Below are 16,611 nucleotides of genomic sequence, written 5' to 3'. Positions count from 1 at the left end.
AAAATTTACAGAGATACAACAGCACAATAAGGTAGAACGTACAATTTAGCGGCCTTATCGCTAAATAGCGATCTCTTCCATGAAATTAATTGACGCGAATAAACAGCATACTAACCTACTCGACTACATTTTTGATGTTTGAGCTAAACGTGTCTGACGTTTAGCTACTAAAATCCTTTTTTTTTGGCGTGGTGGAAAAGCTTTATGCTACCTCCGACCCTTGGGCAGGACGGAGGTTATGTGGGACTCCCCCCTCTAAAAGGGGTATACCTGAACTAAAAACCACCACAGCATGTCCCTTTGTTGGCTTTGTTAGACGCCCGGGGAACCTTATCTACATCCCTAGCTCACAATACCCGCTTTATCGAAAATGTATTTAATAAATTTAATTTGGTTTAGCTCAGTTTACTTGCCTGTTTATTGGTATCTTTATATAATTTTTTAGTGGAAAGTCACCCTTAGTCTGATATCGAAATTATACAGGAATAAAGCTTTTGTATTTGCCAAGCGTGCGTCGAATGTCGGTTGAATGAAATATGTTAATCTCAATACCATTATTAGGTATTTATCATTATGGTCTCTTTTATAATAATGTGAATTTCTATTGTACCAATATCGAGTTTAATCGCTTGCTATGCTATTTATTATTTCCATGCATTGTTCATCGTAATCCGCATTTTTAGTGTCGATTCTTAATATGTAGCCAGATTACCTCTTAATATATATTTATAATAAAACAGTAAAAAAAAAACAAAGTGTTTTATATGCATAAAATGTAATTTCTTTAAAAAAAGTCTAGGTTAGTTAGAGTGACTAGTTTTATTATATTAGTTGTCGCACTTATGTTTCGTCTTTTGTCACGATTTATTTTATAAACAAAAACATAAATATGTTTTGTTTTATTATAGTATGTACTTTGAAACCGGGGCCCGGAGAATCAATAGACTTGATTAGAAAAAATTATGTGTACAAACAAAATTTACCTTAAATACAAAAAACAAAATGTGGTAAACATTTTACTTTTAGTATTTAAGGTCGCGTTAATGAATTTTTATCTATGGTTGATTATTTAGTTTCAGACACAGATAATAGTTTTTAAGTTAACATTATTCCAGTTAATGAAGGTAATTAATTTACCGAAAATATTAATATAAATTTTGATTGTTACAGGTGTCATGCAGAAAGGAGTATTTCAATATGGTAATCATTTAAAAACGCAATAAATACAAGACAGAACAGAAGTAATCAACAAAACCTTGTTGGTCTAGTGGTTAAAATGTTCAACTACGGATCATTGATCCTGGGTTCGATTCCCGGTTTGGGCCAAGATTTGTTACCTAATGTGGTTTTCTGTTTAAAAATCTATGTACCAGCTCTGATTTAGGAAATTGATTTTGTCTACCCCTTCCTTTTGAGAGCACACTAAGCCGTAAATGCTGGTTTGAATATGTTATCAAACTAGCATTCTACAATTAATCAATTTGTAATAGTAATCGACCCGCCCAGGTATTTGAACAACGGGCTCTAATACCCGCAAAATACAAATGTTTTCTGAATTTTGAGTAATATTAACATAATATATGTTATTATAAGTATTTTGAATGCATATAATAATGAAGAGTAGATTCTTAGAGACTTTAACTTTAAGCGATGAACCTATCGTACCAGTTTATTTTGTTTAGGTATTAGTGTCTCTGCCAAACAGTAGTAGTAGTTGATTAATATGGATTTATGGTTTATGTGTACTACGTATATATGCCTATTTATAATAATTTAAATAAATGCCTATTTATAATAATTTTTAGTGAACAAAATGATTTTTATTTTATTTTTAGTTTAGAACTATGTTATTGCTTTTTGAATATCTGTTAAAAATCTTCGGGATATGCAATATAATATTTATTAACTGTGTTTTTAAGCAAATCACACTTAAGCAGTGGAATATTTAAGTATATATTTTGAGTATTAAGAGAAAATATTCATTTGCAATGCGTTTTGTTTCTTTTTTACCCTATTATAAGTTAAAGACGACTAGTTTCCCATTACCTACTTAATTCCTTATTCAAACTGAACTATTTATGAACACATTTTGGTCTGACTTGTCAGACTAATGACTTTATTAATTACTCACTTCCGAAAGCAAACATAGTAAGTAATTTCATTTGGAATATCGCCAAAATGAAAACTTAATAGGAACCAACTGTTATCATTTATTGTTCCGCCATTACTTATTTAATCTTACTGATTGGATAGTAAAGTCAAGGTTTATAAAACTTGTACTCGTACCTTTAGAAAATTAAACTGAAAAAAAAAAACCAAAGTGAAACATAAACACCTGAATCATCAATATGTATTTGATTTGAGAGTGATAAACAAACAATCTGTACATGGCTATCAAAGTTGAGTATTTCTCTCGATTTCCATGGGATCATCTCATAATATGATACTGACTTTTACAGTAAAAGAATTTTAAAAATCATTTTCCAATTAACACAACAAAGTTTTCCCTCTTAAATAACGAAACACAATCGTGTTTAACAATTCTCCGCAGTAATTAGTAATCATCATTGTAACTTTAACACAAATATCATGACCAAATTCACTTCACAACTTATTTCTAATATTTTACTTAATATCTCGACTATAAACAGAATTCAAAATGTACAGATACAATTTCAGATAATTAATACTGAAGACGTGGTTACAGTATAATAAAGAACAATGACGTCAAACAAGAAGTAACATTACGAAACTCTTAACGGAAAACAGACGATTCGGTCTTAACGATGAAAAATATGGGAAATTCGAAGATGAAAAACAGAGCACATTAAATGGAGAACACATGGAGTCGCGTGTGCAGATGAGTCACTCTCTGCCGAGCAAGCGACAGGAAACTTATAGAAGCTGTTCGCAGTCATTGCCCCTTGATATTCTGTAAGTTGACTGAAATGCTTTTTAAGACTTTTTTCTTACTAGGTGGCTACACTTGATACAGAGAAACACGGTCCACCAATAGGTCCTTTTTTATTTTCAAAAATGAGGTAAGTCACTGAATTCAACTTTAACTGTTAGCGTTCGGGATGTTTTGTGGTCTCTGAACAGCGTGCGCTGCCAGTGATGACTTATGAATCCCAAAAATAGGCCCAGTTATAGAGCTCAGGGTAACTCAGCGTTTAACGGAGAGAGCTAGGGTACAGAGTGACCACTGTGTGGAAATCTCTTCGATCAATGATGTACTACATATGCAGTCCTATTGAAAACTAACAAAAAGAGGATCCCAATTTGTCAATGATTCTTTTCGTTTTAATGAACATTTTTTAAGAACTGGCAGCACATCTTGTAGTGAACGTCCATCAGTTGAAATGATGATGATGAATCTACAATGTACGTTTTTTTATTATGTGATAATATATCAAAATTGTGAAACTAACTTCCTGAGCTCTGTAAGCTAGCCTACAAAGTTGCAAATCTCTCGAAAATTAAATGTGTGAAATACAAACGATATAACGTTAATTAAGGTCACATTCATATAACTTGTAAGGTAATTTAGTTATATTTTAATTAAAAATATTATAACAGCGAGACATGCCTATAAAGAAGAAAGAAAAAATATAGGCGGTTACTATTTGCTGCAGCATAATTATCATTTTCAGTACATTTGCTCATAAAGTGGCAATTATTTCACAGTTGTCGAGTTTTTAAAGTAGATTATTGTGGCTGACTGCGACAATATTTTTCCCTTTATCCTTCAGTGTTACCAGGTGTCGAAGTATAGGTAAGTGAAGTAAGCTGTAGTTTCGAAGTTCCGGTGCATTTTTCTGACAAATGATTTTGAATAATGAAACATATTTTAGTAACTCCGTTGTGAATTTTCACTGCAATAAGTAAGTGGAATTGTTGCTTTGAATTTTGAGGATGTTTTTGGAAGACGAAAGATTTTGACCATCACATCGATTTTAGGTGGTTCTTGTCCTAGCTATACTGAAATTACTTTGTATATTCTGACACAAATTTAAAGTAAGAGGCAAAACATATATTGTCGCTGTCACTGATATGCAACATGGTAATGTACGTGTACATACTATATTTTCTGCCCCAAGATATATATATTAATTTTTCTCATAGATGGTTGCCGCGGTCGTCATTTCGGCCCGCGGAGGGCGAGCTGGCAGACTGCGTGCTGGTGGTCGGGGTGTCGCGGCCCAAGCTTGCCGCGGCCCTCCTCTCAGTTACGCTTCTCTCTCTATTCCTCACATTCCACGTCCTCTACGATAGCGCTCTTTACAGCATACAGGTACGTTTACAGTAGATATACTTCATTGATTACTCAATTGTTGTGGATCTTTTTTTAAGACAAGTAGTGCTGACATTTGCGCACTAATGTTATGATTTTATAATTTTATTACTATATTTACCTACTACTCTGGAGAAATTATTTATTTTATAAATCACTGCGATATCAGGCTCAGACTGCGATTGCCAGAGAGTCGCAGATTGAAATACTGTACCGAAATTTTTTATAAGCTTTTAAATTTATAAAAATGTGATGGTTGTCACTGCGTATTTTTTTATGACAACTATGTAGATTTATATTCCTATTACTATATTTTTAATTAACGCTTTATCAAAGGTCTTACGCCGCTTAAATTTCAGGGCTTAGAATCATGCGCTTCATAAGAAAGTTTACAGTATTTATCTGGTGGGAGGCTTCGGCCGTACTAGTTATCACCCTACAGACAATGACGTACTGCCAAACGATTAAGCATTAAGATGCCAATTGAAACCCGATTAGGGTTATGGGTTTATACGCCTCCACCGTAACCACCTGGAAAAACGCAGTCAAGGGTTAAATTATAGTGTATACCTCGCAGGGTGGACGAACGACATTTTTTTAATAGCTCAATAAAAATAGCAAGATGATTATTATTTACAATTTTAGCAGTGGAATATAAAATGAATTATTATTTACACTGGGAATATATATCTTCGTCGAATTCTGATTTCCCTGAGGTAGCCGAGTTTATTAACTGCATTCCAAAAACGGTATTCTATATTCGGCATGCTACGTGTATGCCGAAATTTGTTAATAAAATTACTTCATATTATATTTTACACCACAGGTACACCACTGTGACTTTATTTTTAATCTTTTTGCTGCTTTTAATGCCTCTAACTGAATTTACTCTGGTTTGGTCTAGGCTTTGGCCGTGCCTAGTTACCATACCGACAAAGACGTACCTACCGAGCGATTAAGAGATTAAGAGTATAAGAAATATGTCATACTCCAAACAAGTGCACCCGCTACCATCTTAGACTGCACTTATTACCTCGACACACTTATAATAGACTATAAAATACGTGTGGCAAAGAAACTGTAAGTGTACTCTGTCTCGTCAACATTAGTTTAGTAATTTTAAAATCATCCCGGATAAAAATAGACAGTCTAACAAACATATGTAAACACACAACAATTTTCAGGACAAGAGGCCAAAATCAGTAATATCGAAATCATAAACAAACATTTTACTATAATAGACTAAGACCTCTAGGTACATTATTTAAAGTAAGTTGCCGCTCATTTTGCTACAAAAATCACTATCTTGTTCTAAATCTTTCAAAGGTAAAAGTAATGTAAACTCACTAAAGTATCGCTATTAAATTTCCTTACCTTTTTAGTTAGCTTTAATTAAGAACATTGTAAACGAATCCCTGTAAAACCGTAGATAATTGCTTTTGTATCCCATTACTTATAACGTAGGTATATTTACGAATTTTAATAAAAGTAGCCTTTTATTTTCATTAAAAGGCGGCTAAATTTTAACAGCTTAATCAAAAGGAACGATCGTCAACATAAATGTCACTTAAAGTTACGATTGGCAGACGTTGTTAACTTGAATATAAAATAAAAAGGTTTTTATTTAGTGGCAAAAGTTTTAATAAAACACAATGGTTATAAAACTAAACAAACAGCTTTTTATTTTTGTTTAACGTAGGTACGTATACCTTTACGCCAATTTCTAGTAATATATCCTACTTTATTTTTTTTTTACCATCTACTTAACAGAACTTTAATTGAAATGTAAGAGGACAGTTGTAGAAATGCGCTGGGACTGATAGTTTTTCTCATTTTTTTATTATATAAAGTTTAGCTCTTCATGCAATCTCACCTGCTGGTAAGTAATGATGTTAAGTAACAAGTGTTATGTAAAAAAATGTTAAGTAACATGTCTTAATAAAATATTATGTAAATTCTCGGTGCAGTAGTGAGTGCTGTGGTAATAAAACTGAGAGAATCCCTGGCAGGAGCAATTTGTAAAATTATAACGCGTGTATTTATTTATTATTTAACAAAATATGTAAATTTACATTTAATAACTACGCTGTAGCAGCACCAATAAACTGAAGATACCGCAATGTACACTGTAGTGTATCGTAACTAGGCTTCATCAGCCGGCTTTGAGACTAATTACTAAGTAAATGAATCCATTAAGGCCTAAATCACATTTATCACAATTGATTCACATTTTATCTATAGATTGTCAGGATCTCCTCCCACAATTTAAAGCCTCGGTCCACCACGCTGGCCCAGTGCGGATTGATGGACTTAATATTATGTTGCGTGTGTTTATGTCTTAATACGCGTTTAAATATTATGCCCAAAAATTCAGGTTAATGCAAATTGATGCAGATTAATGCGATTCAGGCCTATGACGTGAAACATCGTTCTTTATCTGTAAGGCGTTGGAGCGATATTTCAGGGGACGACCTAGATACATGCAGATGTATGGAACGGAACTATTCAATATTCAGAGAATCGGTTTCCACTAGTGCATCCCCTTTGTAGTTGGACAGCCATGATTTATCATTTACCATACAATTTAAGCAAATGTTCCTATCAGGGTAATCTTGTAATCCGTCGTAGTTAGGGATAATCCGTCCGGAATAAATGTTTATTAAGTGTTTGTTGTCTGTATAACGAATAAAAGAGATTGTTAAAGACAACTTAGTGTTTTCAACGCACTTAGGTGTAAACTTAGACAATTTCATAAAGCTTCATAATCTTTAACATGAATTCAAATCGGATAGGTTTTACGACTCTATGTATATCAGGAATCTGTTATCAATTGCTTCTTATTTTACTTTCATAAAAATATCTTAATTAAAACGCTTTAAAAATTTTGTCTATCTGTCTGTGTATGTTTTTTCTTTGCTCGATAGAGAGATGTAGATTTTGGCGGGCCTCTTATATGAAGTTGGAGGATTGTACAGAGAGCAACATAATGCTTTTTGCACTTTTGCACCCTAGCCCTGTTACTGTTTTCCTTGTATTTTTCCTATTGTGTTGTGTTGCAATAAAGTTTTTCTATTCTATTCTATTCTCTTTAAATTGATAGGCTTGCGGTTGTCTAGAAAATCCTAAGATGGGTCGCGTATAATATATACTCCTAGATTTCGTTTGAATGAAATTTCTCCCGCTTGTAAATGATGACGAAGATGGTATGAGCCTTATCTGTTAGTAATGTAGCGGTTGTATCGGTTTATATGATGTTGATGCCGAGCGATTTAACGTTCCGATAGATCTCATCGGAACTTTAAATCGCTTGGTTGCAGGTATTTGACGGTAACGCAGAAAATCTCCACGCCCAAAGATAAACATTTATTGTTTAGGCACCTTTTATTGATAGGCATACGCTACAAAAGGTTTGTTCATTAAAATCCACTCGAAGAACGAAATCGAGGGCAACCGCCAGCTATCTATGAATCGGTTCAACTTTATTCATTATAATAATTACTTATTATGCTTTTATTTACGCAAGTAGCATATAGTTCAGCTCTCACAGTGCGTTCACTTGAATAGCGATGCAGTAGTGTTTACATAAAACATACTGCAACATACAACTGAGGTGGCGACCCATTTCGCCACAAACTATATATTTAATTTGATCTTTGTGTTATTTCGCTGTGTACGTATCTGATGACTTTTTAATTTAATTATTTATTTACTAAGCTGTCCTATTTTATAATTTTTCAAGGCAATCCTGTTACAGAGTTCGAAGTAAAAGTTAAACTTCCTTATTTGAATATAACTTCATATGGCACTTTTGATGCGTATGTAAATTATTAGTTAAACTCTACTTGTCAAACAAACGCCTACTTTGCCGGCCTTATATAAAGCTTACTGTTAATTAATATGGTAGTTTCGGCACTACACTAAATTCAATTTATAGATCCGTTACATTTCATGATATCGTGGTTAGCTAGCCTATTAGCTTCTCGGCTTCGTCGATGCTATCTCGTAGGTACTACCGGTAGGTACATAGTACGTAAACCTATCGTAAAACGCCCATTAAACCGAGGTAAAGCTACCAGGGTGTCGTAAAGCAAAGGTGAGGTACTCTATGTCCTGATTTACGAGACGCCAATTTAGTTCGTAAATCGCTACTTTAAAGGTTAATATGGTATGCGGTATATTTTGTATCGTATTGTACACTGTAAACCATAATATTATGATGGTATCTTAAGAGTGAGTGGAAACATTGATTAAAGTAAGTCTATAAAGTACGATAGCTCTAATATCTGAGCTTGCATACAAGTCAGATTTTGTTTGGCTTTGAGATCGGTTCGTACAAAAAGTGCGTTAGTACATGTAAGCACAGCCTCGGGTAGAGCCAGCTATATTATGATTTTTTTTATGTTTTTTATTCCACTACAAGTTAGCCTTTGACTGCAATCTTATCTGCTGGTAAGTGATGATGCAGTCTAAGATCGTAACGGGATAGCCTGTTAGGGGTATGGCGGTTTCCAGCCAACATCGTACAAGAATGCTAATCGCTTAGTGGCATGTCTTTGTCGGTAGGGTAGTAACTAGCCACGACAGAAGTCTTTCACCAGACCAGACGAGAGATAAATTATAAAGAGACATTTATTTGACAAAAGTAAAATTCAGAATTTATTTGAAAACTCGTCTTCGTAGGGTCGAATCCGGGACCTCCCGCTTAAATACACAGCGCTCACCGCTGCGCCAGGAAGGTCGTCATAAAACAATAGAAAAGACTCCACTAATTTAATCATGATTATCATTTCTACCGATAGACTTCCACTGCTGGACATAGGTCTTTTTTAGGGATTTCCAAATTCCAAGGTTTTGTGCCGGTTGCGTCCTGCGGCTCCCTGCGACGCGCTTGATGTCGTCTTTCCACCTTAAGGGTCGACTATCGCTGCGCTTACCAGTGCGGAGCTGCCATTTTAGTAACATAATCCACTAATTTAATCTTTATTTATAAAAGAAAAAGGTGACTCACTATTGCATCTTTCAACGCACGGCCACTAGGCGCTGCTTTGGATTAAAATTTAGTGCACGGTCTATTTTGTATCACGCTAAGAAGGGTTTAGAACGTAGTCCACCAAGCTGGCCCAGTGCCGATTGGTGGACTCCACACGCCTACGAGAATATTACGGAGAACTCTCAGGCATGCAGATTTTCTCACGCTGTTTTTCTTCACCTTTGAAGTAAGTGATATTTTAATGACTTAAAAATATATGTAAACTAGTTAAATTTGTCAGTTTCAGCAAATATACAACGTGTAACAGAATCACGAGATAATATTGAAAAATGCATAAATATATTTCATAAAGAATCGCACTGTAAAAATATTATATCAAAAGAAGCATATTTATTTTTTCATACAAACATTCACATTCACAACATTCTAAGTGTTTATTTATGACAACCCTATTGAAGGAAAAAGCGCATAGTACCTACGCTACGCGACACGTACCTAATAAAGTGTCAGGACTCACACGATTTTAATTTTGGCTGCATGTGATTTCTTTGAGTAAAAACTATGACAGTGGTTAACTTAAAAACTATTAGGTTTTCTGTTTCATAGATAAGTCTCAGAGACAGTACATAATGTACCTCTAAAGCCTGTGAAGTATTGTTAGGGTTTTCATTATACGTGGTATATTGATATTGTACCTCTGGACAGTGCTAAGCAGGGCACAAACGGGAATGTTCAGTTTAATTATATGGAAAATCACCGTTGTATCTCTACAAAGAGAATACAATGCTGTGGTGACGCAGCTCACTGAATATTGTGCAGTTGCGAATTCAGCGCATTGTGTGTTACGGCTTGTATTGGTACCACTAAACTGCATTAAATACTACACACAATTAAATAATTATACCTTTTGCCATTGTCCAACTGTAACTAACGTGCGACAACAAGTCATAGTTCGACGTAGCGTAGCTAAATCTATACATATATATATATCTATATATATATAATGAAAATGGTCTTCGTTTGAGGCTCAATCACGCCTAAACCACTGATGTCGATAACATGAAACTACCACCATTCGATGCGAAATTTTTCCTAGATGGTTTATGGCTATCTATTTTTTGAATTCCAACATTCCTTCATTTTTTTATTGCTGTTTTACTTTTATGAACATTTATCCCGCTAATAAAAACAAAAGATAAGCATTTTCTCTTGATTCTTTTGTTTTCATGGATTTCAACAGAGTGTATTAAACGGATTATGGTTTTTTACATTCAGCTAAGAATCTACTCACGGTAGTGGAGAACGGCTGGACCAATTGGGCTTTTTTTTATCTTCAGAATTGTCAGGAGAAAGTTTTGTATGTAAGAAAATTTTAAAAAAGCCCGATAAAAAGTTAAAAATTTCGATGATAATCGAAGAATTCCCATCTATATAGTCACTCACCACGAAATCTCGGGAACCATAAGACTTAGAAACGTGAAACTTTGTATGAATATTACTTTTGCTATGTAGAGGTCAGGTATGAATAGATTTTAAGAAATTCATTCCCCAAAGGGGATTGCGGGGGCGTTAACAATGAACAATTCCCGTTTTTAAACTATAGCTCCTATAGACTTCAAATTTGGTAGGAATCTTCTGTAAGAGGTGTAGAAATAGGCTATGAACGAATTTTACGATAGCTCACTCCACAGGGGGTTGCGGGGGTGGGTATTAACAATTAATATTTTTAATTTTCCAGCTAAAGCTCCTACAAGCTCCAAATTTTGTAGGAATTTTCTATAAGTGATGTAAAAATGATTTATGAACAAATTTTACGATATCCCACCCCAAAGAAGATTGCGGGGGCGTTAACAATGAAAATTTTCAATTTCCAAGCGATAGCTCCTATAGACTCCAAATTTAGTGAGAGTGTTCTATATGTAATATAAAAATGATCTTCGAGCGGATTTTACAATGAATCACCTCCAATAAGGTTCGCGGGGGTGGGTGTTAACAATAAAAAATTTCAATTTCGAAATATAGCTTCTAAAAATTCTAAATATGGTAGGAATCTTTTATTATTCACATAAAGAACATCTCAAAATGGATTTCAATAAAGTCTACTTCCGACAGGAATTGCGGGGGTGGGTGTTAAAATCTAAAATTTTTATTTCTAACCTGTAACTTCTACAGACTCCAAATTTGGTGGGGATCTTCGTGTATGTAGGGATATTCGTGTATTTCCTTACAACAATCGTCTTTTTGGCAGCGGAGAAAAAGTCATTGAGAGGTTTCAAAAACTTAACTTTACATGTAGCTATCCAATCAACGGACTAAGTATTTTACATTCATTTTACTTTTGCAGATTACATAACCGACGAATTCTTTTATTGCGGGATCGCGGAAATGTAACAGATTAAAATGAATGCATTTTCCAAGCACATGAGATGTGGAAAAGAAATTTATTTACTTATTCCAATAGAATTCATAAAAAACGTGCACAATTAATTTTCTATAAAAATTGATGTCACGGAGAAAATTTTAGTTAACAGAAAATTCGTCGCACTTGAACCTAGACAGATTTCAACTTCACATATGAGACTTGCAATGACTTAAACTTTCAATGCTCATTTCAAATTTTTTTCTTCATGTCAATTATTATTAATTTTTGAAAGAAAGGCACGGAAATGATTGCACATTGAAAGTTACAATGAATATTAGTGAGAAAAATCACCTGGATGAAAGATACAGGCTAAATCGATGGAATTTGGAATTTGAGTAAGTCTAAACAATATCGATGCTTACAGTTCTATCCGCGGGGCCTATTTATGTTCATACAAAAATAAAAAAAAGGAGAATAATAAAAATATGAAAAAAATAAATAAAAATGAAACATAAAATGTAATTTATTTCCTTTTTCAATTCGCCCAGCGAAGCGGGCTGGAAACGGCTAGTATATATATATATATATATATATATATATATATATATATATATATGTATAGATTTAGCTACGCTACGTCTATACATATATGTACTATACATATATATATATACTCGTATATATATATAAAAGGCAAAGGTGACTGACTGACTTACTGATTGACTGATCTATCAACGCACTCTAATCACTTGACAGATCGGGCTGAAATTTTGCACACAGATGGTTATTATAACGTAGGCATCCGATAAGAAAGGATTTTTGAAAATTCATCCCTTAGGGATGTTATTTTCAAAAAGAGTGTTAAATGCTGGATGAAAGTTTGTATTAAATCCTTCATTTATCAATTTATTTTTCAAGTTACATCCATGACTTTGATTTGAGGTTTTCGATTAAAAATAAAGAAATTTCGTTTTTAAAAATAAAAAAAAATCAAACTCAAAAGATGAAAGTTTCTGATTTTTTAAGTAATTTCCTATTCGTTCACATTTTTCTGTTAGCAGCAGGACTTTTCCTTAACCTTTGTAGTTAAAATTAACCAAACCAAAAATTGAACTTAACGCGAAGCCGCGGGCAAAAGATAGTAAACTAAATATTTAATTTATTACACGTTAGGTTGTGGAAGGTTAGTTAAAAATATTAATTCACATTATGTTTGTATTTTCGGGTGACAGTCGGGACATGAGTTAAACTTCTAGACGCTTCGCCAGAGAACTAATCTAAATTGCGCAATGGATGTAACAACCGTATCTACACCTTCAGTTCATCTTTATCTATCTATACTAATAATAAAACTGAAGAGTTTGTCTGCTTTAACGCGAATAACACTAAAACTACTGCCTGATATGATAGCCCAATTATTGAGGAAGGTTGGTTATATAACTTTGTAAAATGTTACCTCTTTAGAGGTGAATAGGGGATGAAAGTTTGTATAGCGGTCAAAATTAGTATTTAGTTTGACGATGAAAAATTGCGTCAGGATTTACAAAAAATCTATCCACAAAGTGCATTGACAGAAGTTTATTTGTAGAACGCTATAATCTTTGGAACTACCAGAAATTGGCTCTCAAATTATCGCGAAATGTACCCAAGTTTCTCTTAAATGTATGTGTATCAGGTTGCCCAATTTGATCGCGACGCGTGGTCAGTTGGTGGATATGAAGGATTCAGTAACAACGAACAAACCTCGAGCGCTTTATTACGTTATATACGTATAACGTAGGTACGTTATATAAGTTGGTTGACAAGCTTACCAGTTGTGGAAAAGTTTTCCTTTTAATTACGTTATATATATTACTTAATCCTAAAACCCATAGGCTGCGTATGGTCAAACAATTTCTTATTTGTTGATTTTAAATTTACAAAATTTAGGTATTGAATGCAAAAATATCAGTGTGTGATTGTATCTATTTGTTACCAATATCAGATTAAACATCGTACTTACACTCTAATTAGAAAATGCCATTCAACTTACCATAACGGCAAGAAGTTTCAATTTACTCATAAGTCAGTAAAGCGAAACGAAATTTCCTCATAGCCACCAGGACCGGAGAAATTCCACCAGTTTTTAATAAACTTAAGTCTTAATATGATGAGTAGAGCTTCCCAACGGAGGTTAACTCTCTAAACGTTGCAGATAAATGAGAAAATATAAAGTTTAAGCGTAAATATCTTTTAGGTAATAATAAATAATAAATAAATATACTAAGACAATGCACAAATCGCCATCTAGCCCCAAAGTAAGCGTAGCTTGTGTTATGGGTACTAAGATGACCGATTGAATATTTTTATGAATAATATACATAAATACTTATAATATATATATAAATACCCAGACACTGAAAAAAAATCATATTCATCACACAAACGTTTGCCAGTTGTGGGAATCGAACCCACGGCCTTGGACTCAGAAAGCAGGGTCGCTGCCCACTGTGCCAATCGGCCGTCAATGTATACGGCCGTGTTAGGTATATGTTATTTATGTATAAGTTTACAACAAATATACAGCCAATATAGGTAAAACGTATTTTACAAGGTCCCAAAAGCGGGAGTTCGTTTGACCCTTTTCAGAACGTTCTATATTCGAGTCGCATAAAATGGATTCTTCAATGCGGTTTTATTCCTAAACGAAATGTATTTTACAACATTTTGAAGGCAGCGAGATCAAGTGGTGTATTTCCACAGGCGGCGAGCATGGCGTCAGCTGCCAGCGAGGGCCGCAAGATATTACAGAGTCAAGAAAGCGGTCGTTCAATAAGCCACCCAATGGCTTTAAGAAAAAGGTTGAAAGCGCCTCGCGCTCCGAGGCCTGCCCGCCGACTCCCCCAGGTATAAACTTCTTGACACATATATTTCTGCACTGACATGTGGCAATTGCCGCCAATATAAGCTAGAGTAAGTGCTACTTGTACGTCTACACCACAATTAGGGTGTAGGAAGTTGGAACCACGGAGAGCGGACTTTTGATTTTTGTTTTCATACGCTTTCTTTTCATGTAAGCGTTTGTCAGGTGAAAATTCTAGATATTGGCTAGCTTTCGCTTAACTTTTTAACGGATATAGGTAAAATTTTACATCGACATTGGTTTTGTATTTTAAAAGATTTTATTCTGTTTCGCCCGTCCATATGTCTGTTATAAAACTTTGCAAGGAGGAGACCAGCGTCCTGGTTTTTGATTGAGCTAAAATATTGCATTTGTATATCGAATGGCAATGTAATATTATAATATTATGACATGGAGCTAGTTAAATGATGGAGCTAAAGCAAAACACTGTAATCAAATAAAACGCAACTTTGGGCTAGTTGTGACAAGGATTCCGTCACTAGCGTATAATTTAAGTTTGTCAACATTATATAGTATATTATATTTATTATATAGGGTAAGCTTCAACCTTTTAAGATAAGATGGTTTGCTTTAAATTTTTAGTTCTTTTTTCATTAGCACTTGTATGTTTGATTTACACTAGTTTTAGCACTAGTATACCTTAATGTTATATGAATCTAAAAGAATAATTTGTACTGACTTCTAGATGTTTAAATTGAAAATTTGACAATAATTTAGTTATTCCTCAATCTAATGATCTAAAATAACATGTTTTCATTTTGTGCAGGCCTTAATAGTAGGAGTACGTAAGTGTGGGACGCGTGCTCTTTTAGAGATGCTGTACCTTCACCCAATGGTCCAGAAAGCGTCAGGAGAGGTTCACTTTTTTGACCGTGACGAAAATTATGCCCTTGGCCTGGAATGGTATCGAAGCAAAATGCCGCTTTCGTTTAAAGGCCAAATAACAATAGAAAAAAGCCCCAGCTACTTCGTTACCCCCGAGGTAAGTAACAAACTATGCGACGTATGTTACTTTGTACAAAGGCTTATTATTTCGTAAATGTACTTACCATACGTCTGGCATCGGTTGGGAATTTCCTGAAACGTTTATTTAGCCAGCTAAAAATACATTTATCCTTTACATTTATTCTATTGATTTGGTTTGCTTAGTGAAGACAGTTCTGTGGATCGTGCATTTTGTTGCATGCGCAACAAATGTCAGTGATGTTTTTTTGACCCTTGTTGTACTAGCCGCTATGTTTTTTTTGTATGTGTCATCTTAGGTTGAAAGGTTTGTAAGGGAAGAACAGTTTTGATGGACATTGGGGTCTGAAGGGCGTTCGCAGACCTCCGACTAGGTTAAATGACAACACAAAGATCAGCTGGATGCAAGCGGCACGAGACCACGGTTTTTTAAACACTGTGAAAAATCTACGTCGAACAGGACGATGACCATTAGTTGATTTGATGATGATTTAAATGCGGTTTATTATTATTCGCTGAATTGTTAAATCGCAGGGTTATCGGCACTTTAACTACCTCGTTCACAGATTTTAAGATTTATTTTACTTTATTATTCATTCATTTAGCAATTATTCAATACAGTATGCTATAAATTTCCTTCATCATAATCAACGCATTACTCGCCACTAAAGAGAGCACGGATCTCCTTTCAGAATAAGAAAGTTTTTAGCCGTAGTCTACCACGTTGACCAAGACCGATTGGTAGACTTCACACGCCATTGAAAACAGAATGGCGAACTGTCAGGCATGCAGGTTTCCTCACGATATTTGCTTTTACCGCAAGCAAGTTATACCTTCTTATTGCTTAAAGCGCACATTACTTTAGTTTTGGGGATCAAACTAAGTACCTGATAGGCTTACCAATAGGCTATCATTGCTTTGCCCTTTTTAAGTGCTATGGTAAATAAATATAATATATAAAAATTCTTAAATGTGTTTGTTTGTTTGTCCTTGCTTAGCGCTTTAACTAAGCAACCACTCAAATTGATTTTTGGTATAGGCATAGTTAAAGGTCGGAGAATAGCATAGGCTTCTTTATTTCCTGGAAAACAAACGGATGT

General features: G+C 34.4%; 1 protein-coding gene across 1 annotated transcript in view; it reads left to right on the top strand.

Moving 5' to 3' along the window:
* LOC120624574 (heparan sulfate glucosamine 3-O-sulfotransferase 1) overlaps positions 1-16,611 on the top strand; it is a 50,671-nt gene that overhangs the window by 29,773 nt on the left and 4,287 nt on the right. Inside the window, exons 2-6 of the mRNA XM_039891208.1 lie at positions 1,171-1,200; positions 2,680-2,934; positions 4,126-4,294; positions 14,389-14,532; positions 15,315-15,530. Of these exons, the coding sequence (XP_039747142.1) occupies positions 2,843-2,934; positions 4,126-4,294; positions 14,389-14,532; positions 15,315-15,530 (621 nt within the window). The 5' untranslated portion in view covers positions 1,171-1,200; positions 2,680-2,842. The remainder of the gene's footprint in view (positions 1-1,170; positions 1,201-2,679; positions 2,935-4,125; positions 4,295-14,388; positions 14,533-15,314; positions 15,531-16,611) is intronic.

The sequence above is a fragment of the Pararge aegeria genome, chromosome 6 (genome assembly GCF_905163445.1).
Source record: "Pararge aegeria chromosome 6, ilParAegt1.1, whole genome shotgun sequence".
NCBI lineage: Eukaryota > Metazoa > Arthropoda > Insecta > Lepidoptera > Nymphalidae > Pararge > Pararge aegeria.
Note: the sequence above shows the minus strand (reverse complement) of the source record. Positions and strands in the feature narration are given on the sequence as shown.